General features: G+C 36.1%; 1 protein-coding gene across 3 annotated transcripts in view; it reads right to left on the reverse strand.

The window, feature by feature from the left end:
- Window positions 1-19923, reverse strand: part of EFL1 (elongation factor like GTPase 1) — a 64386-nt gene that overhangs the window by 35892 nt on the left and 8571 nt on the right. For all 3 annotated transcript variants that reach the window (XM_079317783.1, XM_079317782.1, XM_079317784.1), the window contains 4 exons: window positions 19219-19318; window positions 10507-10658; window positions 9608-9786; window positions 8846-8981 (listed from right to left, as the gene is read on the reverse strand). In XM_079317783.1, the coding sequence (XP_079173909.1) occupies window positions 8846-8981; window positions 9608-9786; window positions 10507-10658; window positions 19219-19318 (567 nt within the window). The remainder of the gene's footprint in view (window positions 1-8845; window positions 8982-9607; window positions 9787-10506; window positions 10659-19218; window positions 19319-19923) is intronic.

The following is a 19923-nucleotide window of genomic DNA, read 5'->3' on the forward strand; positions in this document are numbered from 1 at the left end:
CTTGTTACATCAGATAATTTACACCTCTGTTAACAACTGAGCCTCAAGCACTAACTCCTCAAGTGAGCCCTGTTTGCTGAATCTCTGGACATTTACTCTAATGCCCCCATGTCCCAAACTGATGATTCCCACTCTTGATAGAGCGTTTCATAGCTGCACTAACAGGCAGGATTTTCTTACAAATGGAATGCTATTAACTTGGAGTACAAAACTTATAGATCCTCATTTAGTAATGATTCTAAAAATCTCTTTAGAGAATTTCCACCAATCAAGGCAAGTTAGATTGCTTCCCTTAGAACATCAGAGGAAGGGAGGGAACAAGCAGCTACACTACAAACACCTACCACAAAATGCTGACATTCTACTTTTTAAGAGTATACTGGCCTTAAAAAAATACAACACACCAAAGAAAAAAAGCATGCTCCAAGCAATTTTTAGAAGCAGACTGAGGGGTACAGCATTCAAGGTTTTCAAATGAAAACATGAGGTCATTTCCCCAAATGATCACTGAGGTATCTCAGTGTGCTGTAAAAAATCCCAAGCGCAACATTGTAGATGTGAGCTCAGCAAGCAACCTCAAAACACCACCTCAAGATTTCTCTTACCATCTTACATTGATGATACTAACTACTTCACTTCTATTCATACAGTTCATTAGTCAAGTAATAAGCATGGCTATTTCTGTAGGTAACTGCTTTCCCTTTATTTTTACATGCACTATAGAGGGAGAGACTGAAAATAGTACACTGATGCCGACTTAAAGACAGTAAGTGTGAAATACTGGGGGAAATCCCTGTCTTTTCATTTTAAAGAGACTTGCAAAATGACACCCATCCAACATCCAACCACTCAGAGAAGATTTGGAGATTTTGGAGATAAGCCAGGTAGTATCTGTGACCTAAACCTGCAGTTAGCTGCTGAAAGGCTGAGTAACCCCTGCCCAGGGGCAGTGACTCCAATTGTCAACTCTGACACAAGAGGAGTCAGGCCCTTCTAATACTGACCCTGAATTCTGAACAATGAATAATCATAGGCACTGAACAAATCTGGAGTCTCATGGCCAAGAATCACTTCCTTTTGCAATAAACACTGGGGTGATAAACAGCCAAGTGCCTGCACCTCAGAGCCCGTGCCCACTCTATTTGTAGATGTTTATACGAAGAGCATGTGCCTCCTGCTGTGCTCTGAGCTCCTTCAAGCCGCAGTGGTATGAAATTGTCTCGATTCTTGTTAGTCCCACTGCTGCCCACGGGCACACAAGCAGCAACAACCAACACCGACAAGTCTGGGCAGTTTTCCTTCTGGTATTATTTGGGAAACCTCAAGCATCAGCAAGTAGCTGTCTGCATACAAACCCAAAAGAACCAGGAGTGCTTGCCTTGCATTCAGGAAATTACATAGAAATCTCATTTCCATTCACACAATAGCTCAGTTTTTACAGATTATAAAAATTAAAAGTTGCTATAAAACTGACATATACAACGTTGCCTTGCATTCTTCCTTTTCCTCAAAAACTTAATCACTTGCATTTTTTTGACATTATAATCCAGCAGGGGTCAAGAGCAAATTTACAGGCATTGTTGAGTAGATGAATATATTATGCCTTTAGCTTAAACAGTCTTATACAGTTCAAAATTTTAAATATTATTTAAAAACGCCTTGCATTTTAGTGTCAAGATTAAACACATTTTTAAGATCTCACAATCAACTCCCAAAAATTAGAGCAGAGAACATTCCAGAAGCACTAGAGAATTTAGAAGTGTTTTTCTTCAGAAAGGATTACTACACTTTTGATTTCCTTTTATAGTCTTAATAAGCTTCAGTCAGAAAAACAGAAAAAATACAGATACTCAAAAAGCAATTTAAATTCTCAAAAAAACCCCCAAAAAACCAACCAAAAAGTCCCACCAAAAAAACACAACAAGGGCTTTATAAGGAAGCTATTAACCATTCAAAGTATCCTTTCAAAAAAATATTCAACTGAGTTACCAAAGACACATGTCAGTGCTATAACTCTGGCCTAAGACATGGCATATTTTTTTTCCTCTCAAGTGATATCTTGATATTGATTTGAAAACAAGCTAATGAATCACTTATTTCTTTTGCAATTAAGTTTGTCAAGTCAAAGCCCCCAAAATAAACCACATGGAATGGGAAGTCAAACAGGGCAAAGGAAACTCAGCAGATGATCAGCAAAATACACTTCTAATTTCATTTGGTGCTAGTTCATTAGCTGTGCACTATGTCATGTTATGTTGCCCTCCAAGCAATATCAATTTTTCAGCCTGCCTTGTTAGAAGCACATACAGCAAAGGGATTAAATCCACTATGGCAAAAAGAGAGTTAAAGAAAATGGTTTCAGTTTCCAGCTCTGAAAGAGGCCAAACGACAGATTAACTATTATGTCTTTAGCTCAAAGAAACAACTTGGACATATCCAATTTTTTCAACAATTTAACTATTAATAAAACACTAACTAGGTAGGAAAATAATATAAATACTATGGTGTCAGATAAATGCAACAGTCCATGAGATTAAATGTCATTCAACAACAAAATCCATCCCATTATATACCTCTCCTTTAACAGTACTGGATTACTAAAATCAAGTTTAAAAGACTATTTTTAGCCTTAAAAGGTTATTTTATAGACATTATAAGATGGCTGTTAGAGATAAAAATTCTAAGTATTCCAAAACTGAAGACAAAGGTTTGAGTTTTCTTTGTTTCATTCAGTATTTTGGGCTAATTTCAGTAATATTCTGGAGGAAGACTGCCCTCCTGTGTTCACTGAGCACAGCAGGCTGGGATGAGCCAGCCCCTGCAGCTGGAATCACTTCAAGCTGGCCATTTTTTTTTTTTTTTTTTTTTTTTTAATAATCACATTACTGATTCAGAGAGCGAAATTAGCCCACCAAATGTTTGCACAGAAATACAAGGCTGGTGAACAGCAGGCCTGTTCCTAGTGCTCTCACAGAAGGTGGTAATGCCTGCTAGCTGGCATCAGGCCTAGAAAGCCATTCTGGGCCTTGAAAATGGCATTGCTGCTTGCAGCTGCTCTTTGCTCTTAACAGAGGCTGCTTATTAAAAGCTCCTAAATTGTTCAATGAAGTCCTAAAGCAATAAAATGCTTGTCAGACACCTTGTAATGAGGTTAGCTGAGCTCCTTCACACCAGCTCTTCTGCTACTGCAGCTCTATGGCACCTATCTCCACAAAGGTACCAAAAAATCCAGAGGTATGAACCCATCATTACCCACATTTCCTGCACCACATTGTTCCCATGTCAAGAACCCTGTAAGTGCTTTATAAAGAATTAAAAATGAAAGAACACTGTATGGGAAAACTAGCATTTTAGAAATGGAAACAACAGCAGTGTGTCATGTAGGAAGTCTGACAGTGAGCTGGCAACAGGAGGGACTTCCAGATTCCTGCTTTTAACAATGTAATTTGGCAAGTTAAAAAACAAAATGCTCCTAATTTGGTAGAACACTTGGTATTCACATAGCTAACTGCATTTGAGAACATTCAGGAAATCATCTAGCCTCCTATGAGCCCTACACTAAAGCACTACAAATCTAGTGGCAAGGGAAAAGCTTTGCTTTGAACAGTATTCAACAAGACACAAAAAGCACTTCAGTAGTCATATAGGCAGCTCTAAGAAAAATGCAGGTTTTGTACACTAGCAAACACAAGTCCATTGTTAGAGCACTTGTGGATAAAAAGCAGCACACAGACTAATGACTTCAGATGCATGTCATTCTGAACTCATGTGTGTACATGCACAACATGCCTTGAGACAAATTTTACTCCAATTAACAAAAATGTATCACTGAATGATCCTTCAATTATTCATTCTGGACAAACATGAAACTGAGCCAATTAAAAAAAATCCCACATGATTATTCACTTGCACAAGTACCTAAACCAATGTTTTCAAAAATGCATGCTGGTTTTCACATCAGCACTTGTTTACATTACTTAGAAATGGTAATCAATACCCAGTATGGGAATCCTGAGCTCTTGGTCTGTGCATGATATGATCACAAAACAAACACTACCTCTTTTCCCTGATCTTTCAAATACTTTTTTACACTACCTCCAACAACCCTTTTTTAGCAGAGAACAAAAAAGGCATTTTGTTTTCAATGCTTGGACAGCAACAAGAAAAATAAAAAAAGGGGAGGGAGAAAAAAGGAAGCTATTATTCTGTGCATCTGGAGGGCATACACTTGTTAAATCTTTACTTATGAGCCCAGCTTACTTTTTCCTCACATACTGCCTCATCATTTTTCCTTTGTCACTTTGGGGATCACTCAGTTCTTTTTATAGTCCTCAACCACAAGAATTTCACAATGCTTGTTACAAAGTGATGTTTTTCCTGCAATTGTACTTTTTCTTTGACTGGTTCATGCAAATAAATAAAATAAATACATAAATGTATTTATATACATAAAGGGAAAGAGATTTTTGCATGGGAACAAGCAAAACAACCACCCCATCTTCTTGCATTCCCCATAATTCAGACATATTAATAGTTCAAAACACTGGTGTGAGACAGAGTTTTAATTTAGCCTAAATATTCTTAACATAGAAACATAATTGAAATTATTTAAAACTTGCATATAATAATCTCCTCTGTGGAGCTTTCAACAATGTTTCAATTTAAGTTATTGTTTTGCCTCAGTAAACAAGCAACATCTCTTTCTTTCATAGAAAGACCTAATAAGTACTGCTTCCCAATAACTTTCATTAAAAAAAAAAAAAAAAAAAAAAAAAATTGCTTATGGTAGTGTTAATTCTTCTCTTTGTGCACCTGCATTATCAGTCTCTACAGCATGTTGAACAGTACTTAACACTACTCAGCAAACAGAAGGTCTTAACAAACAACATCCAAACTAAATCAATTATGTATTCTAACTGAACCATTAATTTTCCTAGGCACTAGGAAGAAGAGTTATGATAATCAAATTAAAGACCAATGGATTTCACACCACAGCAAAGGCTCACCTGTCAAATATCCCACCTCTGGAGATGTCTGGATGGCAGCAGGAACCTCCAGTGCACTGACATTCCCAAGGGAAGTGTCCCAGCAAGAACCTAAGCTACAATAACACTCACTAAACTAAAGAAGCTAAAATCCCTGGATTGCCAGATGACCGTCTACATTTTTCCTTTCTCTGTTATATTTTTGCACAGACCATATTATGGAAACAAAGGCAAGTCTTAATTTTAGTGTCACTAAGAACATAAACCTGTCAAGCAGGCTTTGGAATATAATATTTATATAATGTATTTCATTAATATATTTAATATCATATAATATTTAAGTACCATTTCTTTCCTAAAAGTTTCAGGACAGTATTGTCAAAACAGCACATATTGTCTATGCTACTTGACTTTCTTTCCAATGTCTATTCAGGCAGTTTTCTAAACAGGGAGCACAGAATGTGCCTGAGATGTCTTGGAATCCAAAATCAATTATTTTGAGACAGGGACTTGGGTGGCACACGTAATTGTCACATTAAATGTCTGCAAGTACAGAGTACTCCTATATTTGGAATTTAAGCATGGCTCTGGTATACCTAGCTAGAATTACAGAGCAGAACACTTCTCTGTTAACATAACAAGGCCTGAGTCCAAGTGAAGCTGGTCCAGAAGCTGATTTTGGCCCTGAAGTCAGGACAGAGTGACACAGGCAGGCAGCCCTGCAGTCAGGACAGGCAGGTGGACAGTGGCAGGAGCAGGGTCTCAGTCCCAGAGCTGATCCCCACGGGGAGGTTGGAATTCAGCAGCTGCACACTTGCAAAGGCAGGTGATGTGACAGAGGAAAAGAAGCCACTCCTGAAACAGTGCACCAAGGCACATGATTCATTTCTGGACCAGTACTTCAAAGTTTTCCCAATTAAGCCTGAAGATGCCTCCATAGCCCATTCCAATGGCAATCATGTTTTCCATTCAGCAGTTTCAACTCAATACAAGTGTCATTTGGAACCTGAGGGCACATGCCTCATCTAGTAGAACCTTATCTGCTGCTCCAGCAGCTAGATTCTCCTACTGCAAGGTCTCTGTTCATTCAAAGGAGAACAGAGCACACCCTTGCAGTGCCAGTTGAAATGTAAAATATCCTGTCTGCTGGCACAGAACATCTTGCAGAGGTGCTGGTGCAGAAAAGGGTGACAAATAAAAAGCTGAAAAGTAAGACAGTACTATCTTCTCAGAGGGCTCTTTGTTCATATACTCCTTTTTAGTTCTCAGAGAAAACAACAAGTGTTCTTCTAAATTACAGATTCTACAAACTGGGTGTATTTGTCTAAGATGAGGATTCATAGAGTAGCCTGACAAATAATTTTTTAAAGATTTATAACAAAGACTTTATTACCCTTGGTCCCCAAGAACCTTTTGCTTTCAATCATTTTTCACCTCCTACTCAAGGCCTACAAAACTGCACAGTAGTCACAAGTTTTCAAAGAAAAATTCTGAATTAGAAACAGCTATATGGAAGAGGCTCTATTTTGTATTTGCCACATTACTTGAAAATGACATACTGCTTACAGCTTTTTGACAAACACTTTTGGCTAAACAGTCCAGATGTAAAGTTGCAACACAAATTAACCAATGCAAAACATTTTGTCTCTCCTAACTTCCAGGATCAAAATAATACCAGAAAATCACTTCCCAAAGTTTCCAGAATGGCTACACATATTAGGCAAGGACATAGAGTCTATTTCTAGCTTGATGTTCTTGAATTCTGTTTGTCACAGCTTTGCAGTTCAAACACAATAGGCTTCATTGCCCTTTCCACTTGCAATCTCAGATTTTCATCAATTAAAAGGAGAGCAGTATTTTAAGGAAATATTCATTAATCTTCCCATCTTCAGTAAAATAACCTCTATATCAAGCTTTGTCTTTGATCACTAATCCTTTGCATAAACCAGTATAAAGGACAAAAAGGCAAATTACTAGGACCAAGCAGATCCTCCCTTGTAAGAAACATATAAATAATAACAAAAAACCCCAAACCCCGATGAAAAAATCTGAAAAAATCCATATGACGAGTCTTAAAGTGGAAATAGGCAGTCATGATTAACTGTGTATTCCTTATGGCAATAACTTAATTATACAGAGTGAAACCACAGAGCTTTCAGAAAAGCTTCCTTAATTTACTGGATAATCCACAAGCAATTTCCTTATATGGCTGGAGAGAAATCTGCTGTGTGCACTAAAGCTGGAAGACAAATGGCCTTACAAACAGAAATCACTGTTGCTAACTGGAATAAAAACAGTCTTGCATCACCATTGTTACACATTCCTTTCATATAAATGCATTGCATTTTCTTCTGAGTGTGCTAAATCATTGTCAAATCATTAAACAGCTAACTGAATCTATGCAAATTAACAGTGCAGCCTCACAGGGAAATGAAAGAAACAAAGGAAAGGCATTCAGGATTTTTAGTGAAAAAAAAAAAAAATCTTTAAAATTACACTAGATCTAAAAACCTGAATGTACAGACTTGAGCTTATATGCTTCAGGTAAAAATCAAAACTTGCCTTGTGTGATCACTTCACAAAGATGTGATGATAAAAGATGAAATACCAAACATAGTCTGGCTAAGATTGACTGTGAATTCTGATCTTAAAATTCTAATGGCTTCTTCTAAATATGACCATTTAGAACTCCTATACTCAAGTAAACTGCTTTTCTTTATGGAAAAGTTAGACCCCACTGAAGAGCAGCCTTCAGCACTGGACTACCACAAATTCTTATAGAATTTGATGGTTACAAAAACCTTTCTTAAAATTTGGTCCAACTCTTAACACTAAAGACATAACAAAATCCTCACAATATATTTTTTCTCTGCTGGAGGCAGACACTCTCACACACACTCACTCACCATTTTCATACTGCAAATGGTCAACTACAACCAGACTACAGTAAGGTATAATTCAGAATTTTAAAATATTAAGCTCCCAAATAAAAGTAATTCATCAGCTACTTATGTTTTCAATGTGAGGTCCATGACAAAAGAGACAAAGCATGGCTGGTTGCCCAAATTAAAAAATTTCAACCCTTACAGAGTACACCTATTTTTCTTCTGCTTTATATATACAACATAAATTTCCAAAAATTCAAGCAGTCCACGTGAAATTATTATTGTATTTTGCTGGAGTTCAAACATTTTCCCTAACATAAAAAAAAGAATTTGAGAGTTTACACTTTCTAAATTCTAACCACTACTTTTGCTATCAAAGAAAAAGACAAATTAAGGGCAAAACTAGTAAAGAATGCTACTCATTCTAAAGCAAAGCAGCTCAAGGTCTGGCACAGAAGAGCATAACTCAATGATTAGGTTGGCTTTTACAACTCTGTCCATGGAGAAAGTGAAAAAATTGCCACAGTCATAAAAGAAGTAATTTTTAGCACCAGGGCTCAAACAGACCCATAAATAAAACTACACTCATCCACATCACTACAAAAGTCACATTAAAGAATTCCCACTGTTGGGAAAATATGATAAATAATCCTTGCAATCTATGAAATATGAGAATTTACTACTGCCTTTGGCCAATTCTTGGCAGCAATGCTTATCTGGCAATAATCCAACCTGAAGATAACAGGCTAATGTAATCCCTACTTTTCTCCCATTCAAAGTGCACAGAAATCCCAGTTTAATTAGATTGTCTTTTTTTTTCCCCACATACAACACACTTCAAAATATTCATGGATTTAAAGTTTCTTATTTATTAATTACATCAAACTGACTTCAGTGTATTTTGGACAACATAAGGATTCAGGCCATAAAATTAAAATAAAAAATAAATAAATAAAATTAAATCCTAGTTCTTACCCAGGACATTTCCTGCAGGTACTTCCTCAAGATCTTTAAGCTCTCTTCCCATAAGCAAGTAGAGGTTCTCCAAGGTACAGCAGGTCATATGAGGGACTGCTGGCAGATCATCTGTGGCAGGGCACTGGGATGACAGCTACACAGAGCACAAAACCAGCAACTGGATATCTATCACTTAGCTCAGATAAAAACCTCTTCCACAAAACCTCCTTGCATTCCAAAATGAAAAAATACAATCCAAAAGCATTTTCATCTCAAACCTTAAACACTCCCAGAAATCCAGACTAGAGGCAAACATATGAATGTTACCAATAAGATAAAAAATAATGCTTTCCTTGGCAAATTTTAGGGGTGCACTACTTCTACCTCATTTTTCTTCATTACTGAAAAAACAAATGTTCCGAAGTAAATTCAAAAGTAATGAACTTCTTTGATCAGAATCTCAAAGTATTTAACACTAGTTTTTCCCAATACTATTGTGCACCTTTTGTACCCTAAAATAATTGCCTTTTCCTTCACATTTTTTTAAAAAACAAAATATACACATACTAGATTCATGGTTAGCTAATACAATAATGTATTTAAAATTATTTTGAAAATGTTATAGCTTATAATGAGTTTACATACACAATCTTTGATACTTTTTGGAATTATTCATTTGAATTTTTTTTTCTCTCTTGAGTGAGACACATGTAAGAAGTTAAGTCATCAGTGTTTCAAAAGAATCTCAAGTTATTGCAACAGTTCACAGTCAGCTCTTACCTTATGCAAAGACTCAGCAGGATCATATTTTGGTCCTAAAACAAAGATTTTTTGCCCTCTTTTCACCACGCCACTGAACACTCTGGCAAAAGCAATGAAATACTCCTTGTTGTCTGCTTCCTCTTTCACTGCCTTGGAGGTCATGCTGTCTCCTTGACCAGTGAGCTGCTGCTCTTCACCTAACCAGTCAGAAAAAAAAATATATTAAGCATAAAAATACTTTCATATGGAGGGGAAAAAACCCAAATTTATATATTGTATTGTCACGTGGCGAATCACAGAATTGTTCCAGTTAAAACAGACCTTTAAGATGCTGAAGTCCAACCAGCACTGCCAAGTCCACCACAAACCATGTTCTTCAGTGTAGCTTGTTTTAAATATCCCCAGGGATAGTGACTCAATGACATCCCTGGGCAGCCTCTTCTAATGCTTTATACTTCATACTTCTGGTCAAGAAAGTTTTCCTCTAAATCTTCCCTGGCACAACCTGAACACATTTCCTCTTGTCCTACCATCTTCAACTTGGGAGAAAAGACAACCCCCCAGCTGCTACCCATAATCCAGTCCTGCTGTTCACACCCTGCTGTTGTACCAATTTTGGCTGTTTGGCATTTTTAGCAGAGCATCTCCTTGAAGCATCATCTCCCTTCAATGCCCCAAAGTACCAAGATCAAGCACATTCTCAGGCTAAGGAACATCAATCTGTGGCACTATTTCACCACTAATGAACTGTCAGCTTTCTTACAAATCCCTCCTCACTGTTTGTTCAGTTCCATGGATTGCACTTTGGAATAGCAGGTGGATGATTCACTAAGTGGATTTGTACAGCTCCCCTTGCAATGCCAAGACACTCCTATTAAACATTTTCCTAGAAGAACAGGCATTAAGGTACCACACACCTTTTTTATCACCAGTGCTCCCAGTCACTTCAGGTGAATTTTCACTTGGGGGCTTTTCTGACAGCTCCTTCCCTTGACTTGCTGCCAGTTTTTCTGCATGCCTTCGTTTGGCAAGTTCACGTCGATGAGCAATTTCTTCTTGAGTTAATGGCCTACAATGCATTTTAAAACATCACTATTTGGTAATGTCATTTGTTTTAAAATAAATAAAGTAACAGTAATTAAAATACCATATTTGACACAAGTAAAAACCCATGAAGAAAGCCTTTTGTCCCCCAATACCATAATTTAAGTCAGCTAAAATTAGCAAACTCTACTGTATTTAGACTTTTGTTTTTCTTCCAAATACACAGAGATCAAATGCTGCCATTTTTATTTACTCATGTTATCTTTATTACTTTAAGGCAATCTTTACAGCAAGCACTCAAAGGCAGGAAAAAGTCTTTGCTTGTTAAAGCTCCCTTTCATAGAGAATAAGCCCATTAAGGCAAAAGATTTAAAACAGACAACAACAACAAAAAATAATTTTAATAGTCTCATAGATGCATCCATCTACTCACTGGTATACACTGCCTTAAAGCAAAGTGCTTCAAAGTATGATTTAGAGCAATAAATAATACAAGATAAATAATATCACCATCCTTATGTAAGGCAATACAAAGAGACTTGTTTGCCAAGCATTTCACACAGCAAAGTGATATTCATTACACATACATCAAATCTAACAGCATTGCCCAAAACTGTCCATTTGATTTTTAAATCTGGCCTTAAAAAAAAATATATGATGTTATCTTCTAATTCAGTGATTTAAAAGATAGAAAATAAATTCAGACACTGGTCATCTTCTCTTTTCAGTTATTACTCTGTTTCCATTAATTTCCCATGTAAACCTAATCATTACAGATACTTCTATGAATAATCTATTCTGTTTACTAATTTCAGTATCAACAAAAGTAATGTGCTGTTATGTGCCTACATTAAAAAATAATCTTTAGTGCTGTAACTTAAAAGCCAAAGAAATAACTAAGTTATATAGACATAACTTTTAAGAGAACCAGAATGCTTTCAATGTTGGTTTTGTCTTTTTTTTTGTCCACTGGGAGCAATGGACATATCTATTGCTTCCCACCATCAATAAATTTCCAAAATAATAACCAATGTATTTTTTACATTATATTAGTATTGTTAATGAAATTCTAACTCCAGAGAGGGAACAGAAGTCTATCACAAAACATGCATTTCTACAACACAAGTGGACAAACCAACCACCAAGTCTTAGACCTTGACTTCAGCTGAAGAAGATGAACATAATACCACAGCAAAGCCCCTCTCCTACATTATTTTTCCTGCAAAACCAACAGTCCTTAGTAGTGAGATGGTTTAGGATTTTTTCAAACTGCACCAAGCACAGAGCATTAAAAGAAAAAGTGCCCCATTAGTGGTTTTAGCTTGTTGAGTAGCCTTGGACAAGTCACTTCCCCTCTTCAACCTCCACACTTCCAAACACAGGGCAAGATTTCCTGAACAGCAACAGCAGTAATGAATGATAAGAGGAAGAAAATCACAGGAAGCACTACAGCAGTAAAGTCATTTTTGTTTACAGAAGAACCATATAAATATGATCTCCACTAATAAAATGGCAAAAAAATGGACTCACTTTGCCATATCAACTATTGCATACTTGGAAATAGGGAAAAGCTCTGTTAATCACAGGTCAAAGTTTTATGTGCAGTCAGTAGAAAGAGTTACTGGACACCTACTCTGCTCTTAACTGGATTAATTAGGGGCAGGAAGTCTTGAATAGATTACATAGCTGAGACCAACTCACTGCCAGCAAGATTTTTATTTATATCATTATGGTTTTCTACAGATAACACCTACTGCAGGAGACTTAATTTAAAAAATAAGACACTTCATTAATCAAAATTCTTCATAGAACTCGAAGAAATCACTTGGAACAGTTATCATGTTTATCTTGAACCCAAATGTTCAATTTGAAAGAGTAAGAAAACTACATAAGTTACATATACATAAGTTTAAAGTCTCTCTAAAAATTGCCTAAGAGAGGCCCCCAGGATAAGATGTCAGAATCTGAAGCACAGACTTTTAGAACTCAGAATCTGGGACAGACACATTGCATGTTACAGAAAAGGAGAATCTTTTCCATAGTTTGGCACTTCAAACTTCTTAGCAAATTAGTTGATTTAAAAAAAAAAAAAAAAAGGAAAAAATCTCTGTCTTAAAGAGTCATGACATAATTAAGAATATGTAACTCTAAAATTTCAAATACTGTGGTATTCCTGCTTGGTTTGTTTATTTTACCACTAAAGAGAACGAGGCTTAACAATACAAAATGCAAAGCAGATGGTGGAGAAGAAAACTTTTTTACGATTTTTTTTTTCCCTGAAGGCAGCTGTTCAAAGTTATTTAAAGGTTTGGAATGTCAGAAAAATTTCTAGAGGAGATAGATTGATAGGGAAAGAACAGATCAGACTGCCAAGGGTGTCATAAACACTGTCTATATATGATGGCATAGTATACATACAGGGACTATGTATGCATTCCAACACATCTGATTGTCCAAAAATATTTTTCATTTTTATAAATAACTCAGAGTAGAAGAAAAAAGTTTCTTTGCTTTTTTCCACTTTATATGGTATTTTTCAAAGTATTAGTATATTTAGGTGTCAAATAGCACAAACCACAAATATTAAAGGTACCTTAAGATTCTAAATGCTCTGGTCTAAGTTGTAATGTATCTATAAACACACAGTAATATTCTCATTTTCATAAAACAGCAGATTGACTTTAACTATCAGGTACAACCTGGACTTCCATCCTGGTTTCTGTCACCATCACTTTCTATAAAATTAGTCACTCCCAGTAGTATCATTAGAAACCACGAAAAGATAATGTTGTCAAATAAAGCCTTGTATAGAGTTGTAACACAATCAAACAGAACACAGAACAAGATTAACACACATAAGACACTGGATCTGCAACAAAATCAGTTTCAAATTATACCCTGATTTATTCAATTTCTCCAGTTGGCAAAACCAATCAGAAGTAAAATCAATTTTGAACAAAAGCTGCCCATACCAAAAGAAGGATTGCTGCTTCTTCTTCTGTTTCCCCCTTCCCCTTTTTTGCTCCATTAGAAAGGAACAACAGCCTCATAATATTGGAAGGAAACACAAGAACTAGCAAATAAAAATTCTGTAGCAGAAAGAGAGAGATTCCCTGACTCCAGAGAAATGCTACAGCACCCAGACACAGGAACCTGGCACCAGTAATGGAGCTGGCACAGAAGGGTGACCACATCATTACCAACCCATCTTAAACTCACACATGTGGTGAACAAATGCTATGGAAATAATAATATGGGAAAGGGTATAAAATACATGCTATTGACATTTAATAGATTGCTGATTAAAGGCATTAGATTTCAGGTAATGTAAGCAAGCTCCTGCTGACTACTTCTCTGATTCCCACATTCCCCCAGGAGAACACATTTAGTTCAAACTGAATGAAAACTAAACTTCCTCATGCAATCAATCCTCTGGACATGACAGCTTTTCTACTCTTTCACATTATCAAAGACTTCAATCCAAAGCAGTTCAAAAATCCAGAGTGAATAATCAGAACAAAACTGCCAAAGATAAATTTGTCTTTGATTACTGAAGTGCTATGTTTATGTTCTTAACCTCCAGACCATCTTAAAAAGGAAACACCACAGACAAAACATCAACTGATTTCCAAAAGACTAATAGCACTGCCAGCAAGTGTCTGTGATGCATCTCTCATACCACAAACAATGGCTCTGAGCTCTGAGAATGCCTGCTCTCCATACAGCTTCTTCCAGTTTAAACTGCATAAACTCATGGACTTCACAAGGTGTGGATGGAGTAATTTCTGGAAACATCTTTAAATCCATTCAATTTATAAAGAATTCTATTAATCACTCTGCTGTTCAGAATTAAGTTTAGTGGAATCACTGGCTGCTGCTCTGCTCACCTGGCACCCAAAGAATCCTGTCAATAGCATCCCTAAGGACAGTTTGGTCAGTTTGTGCACATTTCAGCATAGTGTTTGTCCAGTGGTCTCCCTAATCCTTTAGAAGTTCATTAATTTCTGGATTAAACTGTTTCTATGCAACAATTTCCATTCACAAACTAATGTACACCTACTAAGATCATTTACTATCAGTTCTATTGCAATGAGACTGGTTCACAATTCACAGTAGAAATAAATATGTTAACACAAAAGGAACAACTGAAAATTATCCAAATCACAACTTATACAAAATTTCATACAATAGTTTTACAGGACTCTTTCAACAATGAATACTGAACTATTTGTATTACATTATATAGCAGTTATCATTCATTCTGAGACATGTAATGAAATGAGGTATCAATCCCAAGATGTCACACTGTGCCTGGAAAAACACTCCAGACTGATAGAGCGACCTCTGATTTATCTCACATGCTGAATGTGCAAAAAAGAAAAAAAAAAACTTGAAGCAAAACACTTCCACAACATTACAAGCCTTACTCACTAAGCTCACCATTACACAAACTGTAGCACATCCAGAGATTCCATTTCAACCATTACTCTGTATTTCCTTCTTGGATCAGCTGCCAAGGTCTTAGCCAGATTCAAATGTATACTATTACTGAAATCTATTTTATGATAGCCATAACAGGGATTTTAATTTTTGAAAAGCATTTATTAGTTATGCAATTGGATGCCAAATTCAGATGCTAACCTACAAATCTGACAGCCCATTCAGATGATGCATGCCCTATTCATTTCTAATGCACAAACTACAATTTAGAACAAACTGCTAATGAAAACAGAAGATGATGGGTTCTGATCACACTGAAGCCACTGCAAGTCATATTGCCTTAAACACAGAAATTAATTTACTTGCAAGAAGACAGTAATTTCTTACAGAGCTTGGAGCTTTATACAGGTTCTCATTTTGTTCAATGACATTTCAGCTGAAGATTTGGCAAAAATCATGGGATTTGTTTTTCCCAATACACTTTTCATAAAACATTAGAAAGAAAACAAATGAAGCACACTACAATCTGTTTGTTTAAGACATGCTAACAAGCTGCAGCACAAAACAAAGAAACAACTATCACTGTAATTTCATGCAGAATTGTATGGGGAAGTGTCTATTTCAGGGTGACATCTAAGAAAAAAAACAGTCCTGATTTCAAGCTGACTGAGGAGAAAGAAGAACCTTTCATATTATCTGGAGGAAAATAGTAGTGGTATTATAGGTTTTAAACCCCCCAGGCAGAAATGAAATATAATTTTAGTGCACTAGCTTATCTGTTCAATAGACTTTTACCACTGGAAAGTAGAAATATAATTTCTTCAGTACATTTTATTTATTTACATTATTCAGGAAAAGATGGACTTGAGGTAACATGAAAGGTTTGCTTCTGATTGCTCACGTGGCATTACATCACTGCAAGGTTTGCACATAAAGCTTTACTACACAAGCAGATGATTTCATCATAACAAACATATGATGTTCAGTTTATATTTTCTTAACATTTCACATTAAATACCTCTAGTGATCAGTTGGGAGCAATTGTAATTAACTACTAAATATTTCTCTTTTACACTGGGTTATATAAAGACATAATTCTGAATCTCAAGAAAAGCAAACTGGTACATTTATATACCCTATACCTAAATTTCAATTTGGCTTTTATTTCTACACCTACACTCGAGCATTCTGTCTTAGACTAGGGCTCAATGTCACACACCAGCAGAATTGAGAGAAAGAAACAGCATATGCTGAATGAACACCTAAGAGTGCACTCAGCAATTCTTTGGAATAAATAACCACAGGCACCATCAAATAACCATTACATAAAGCAAGTGGAAGAGGGGCCCTAATCTGCTTATTTTCTCTGCCCAACCAACAATTTACATTTTTGTCTGACTTGGTGGGAAATAGCAAATAATTTCAGAAGATCAGACAGGAGAAACTAGAAGACAAAACACTTGCAATTCTCATTTCTTTACAAAACCTGATAGAAACTAATGACATAGTGGTACCATACAAAAGTTAATTTTCAAATCTTTCCAAGGAAGGACAAATATAAGGTGACAATCTGCTTTAACTTGACAATGAACAATTTTCCCAAGTATTCTGCTATTCAAACAGTAAAAGCAAAATCACACCAGCTTTAGTATAGAATCTATTAATTTTAAAGTGACCTTCAAGGAGATATGAGCTGCCAACAGCAGTCTCAAAGGAGGTTGTTTTAATTAAAAATCCATCCTTTGTTATCATTTACTGTACACCCTGGACTTAGAAGAGCTTTTTGCTTTTCCCAATTTATGCTTAATAAGTATTACAAGCAGATGGCAGAAATAAGGCAAACTATAAAAAATTACAAAGTCAGTTTGGATCATCTGACAAAGTATGAAAAAGGTAACCTTACACAATACTATCTCACAAAAGGAAAAAAGAGACACTAGCACAGATCTACATTTTTCCCTCTGGAAGTAGAAGACAAGTCTTACTAAAAAAAAATCTGGAGAAAACTCTCAGATTTTTTTACATGCTTTTAGCATGCTTAAAAAATCAGTCCTTCCCCAGACCCAGGGATGCAAATAACCTTAGGTCAGTCTAGCAGTCAAACATCAAGATACACAAGAGCACAGTTATGGCTCCTCAAAATCAACATGTAAGCTTAACACACAACATGGATTAATATTCTTCAATAGGAAAATGTGAAGCAATTGGTAATAGACATAGTGTAGATATTCTCTGTTTCTCCCCATGTTCAGACATTCTTATGGAGCACCATCATGGAATGCCAGTTTAAACACTGGATCTCACATGCTCCACTCAACCATCACTCAATTCTGTTAAGCACAATCTTCACTGAGTAACTGTAAGTAGCACACAATGACCAATACAATTAAAAATATGCTCAAGAACCACAGGTACACAATGCAGAGCTTTTAAAACACTTGGACTTTGTTCCATGGAGATTACTTTCCTTCACTGGAACTAACCTCCTTTTCCAATTTCTTAAGGAACTGCTTACCTGTACAAGCTTAACAAGTCAAGTATTGAGAAATACACATTTAGCTCTATTGCTGTTTTTCAATTAATGGAAGCCAACTGTCACTTCAAAAGAAATCTTAGACATTACCTAATCAGCAAAAGTTCCACATTACTAAAAATGAGGGATTTTCTCAAAGAAAAACACACATGTGATTTCATTTTAATATTAGCTAATTAGTAACTCAATGAATTATTTAACACTAAGAGATACTTTTCACACAAACTACAGAGCAAGACACCAAATTTTTCAATGCACAGAATAAACAGGGAGAAAGGAAAGGAACTACAATACTGAAAACTTCTGTGTCTGGTGTATGTAAAATCTGCCTTTGTCCCTATTTCACATACTCATCACCTCAAAGACTCTTGATTCTCCCAAAAAATAAAAAACCAGGTCATAATCATGACAGAACAGCCAAAAAGTGATGGTGTCAGTGCAGCTGTCTCTGATAACTGGAGCCCAGGAAAGGAGACAAAGCAGGAATGGCGCTGCTGTGCCACACCTGAGCTGCTCCACACACACTCGGGACAGCACTCAAAGCAAAACTGCACCATCTAGTGTCTGCTCAGCCCAGGCACACAGGGCATCTTCTCCCTGAGTGCCAACACTGCAAGGAAGATTTCTGATGGAAGACTTGTAGTAGATAACCTCAATAATAAAAAAAATTGAAATAAATCTAGCAAGTGCAAGAAAAAACTAAGGTCGTAGTAAAGCTTTCAAATATTACAATAGGAGCAGAACTGTTTCTCACACAAAGATTAAACACAGTCTAATTCAGGAGGAAAATTATCATTTTCTATATTACTTTGCTGTTCAGTGACAACCACCCAAAAACTCAAAAACAGCCAGTTAATATAGAAGTTGCCTACTGGAAAAGATCCAGGGGCTTGGAGGGATGAAAGGTTAAGATGAACTTCATTCTTGTAAACTCATCAAGAAAGTACATTTCTTCTGCAGAAAAAGTTACTGGTTAAAGTAGTACACTTAAGTATGCCAGGAAAATAAGATCTAGAAGGACCTACTCCTCAAAGAAAATAGGATACCTATTAAAAATCAAAAGGCTGTAACAAAAAATCTTCCCAGCCTCACAGAAAAAAATCTTTGGAAATGCTTTAATGCCCTTCACATCACTGTAAAAAGTCAGTAAGGATTTGGACTATTTTAATCAACCCATTTTATTTTGCTGTTGCAATGGACAGGATGATCACTGTTATGCCCAGTTTGATGGGAAGTGTTCCTTGGTACAAACACAAGTTGCTATGATCTTGCCAACACAACTTTGCTGAAAAAACAAGGAAGTTTTACAACTCCATCATTTCCACCAGACATCCTGAAACTGCTTACACTGCACACATTAGGATGATACCTTTGGACAACAGCACTATTCCCCAACAGAATTGCTGTGACTTCTAAAACTACTATGATTAAACAAATTATCTCCTGAACTCATTCAGAAAATCTTTACTCACAGAAAAGACTTCATTGTATTTCAAGAATTCATTAATTATTTTCTCACGTCTAAACGAACTTACCCAAGCCTTCAATATAATTGTTTTTTCCTCTGAAGTACCTAACACAGATCAGGAAGTAAAATGTTACATTTTCCTACCTTGGTTTGTTCTGTGGCAATGCCTTAGCATCAACAGGAAACATTTTGGAAACAAAGACAATAACTGGGGCTGTTCCTTCACTACTGCATTTCATAAAAGCTAAAAAAATAAAAACATAAGTGGAAGTTATTTTCACATTTTTCCCCCTAAAATATGGACAAAGCTATGACTTCACATTAATAGGCATTACTGTTTATTTCCAGTTTCAACAGATAATATGCTAAGGACAAACCAACAGGAAAAAGTAGAAGACTTCTCTGGCCTAATCTTTGATAACACTGCCTGTATCTTCAAGTGTGTTTTGCAATAAAATGAGCAAGACCTCAAAAATAGAACCCTTAATTAAAGAAAGAGATATACCCAAATTAAACAACTTGAGTTTGCAGGCTGATTTAGATCACAATGGAAACCAGAGAGCAGCACAGGATTAAGACTGAACTATTTATTCAGTACCTCACAGTATTCTCTTTCCTTTCAAACTAAAGGAGGAAGTCCTGTAAATGTCTAAACCCTCACAAAATCCTAACAACTTCACTGCAAGAACAGATATTCCTCAAAAGATTAAAGATTCACACAAAATTCATTTGATATGTAAGAAATTCCCTTAAACCATTTTTCCATCCAACTTGAAATACATGAAATTCAAACCATTCAAAACTTCTAACACAGAAACAGAATATCCTACACTCCTTTTTATCTGAAAT

This window comes from Erithacus rubecula, assembly GCF_903797595.1.
Source record: "Erithacus rubecula genome assembly, chromosome: 14".
In the NCBI taxonomy this organism is placed as follows: domain Eukaryota; kingdom Metazoa; phylum Chordata; class Aves; order Passeriformes; family Muscicapidae; genus Erithacus; species Erithacus rubecula.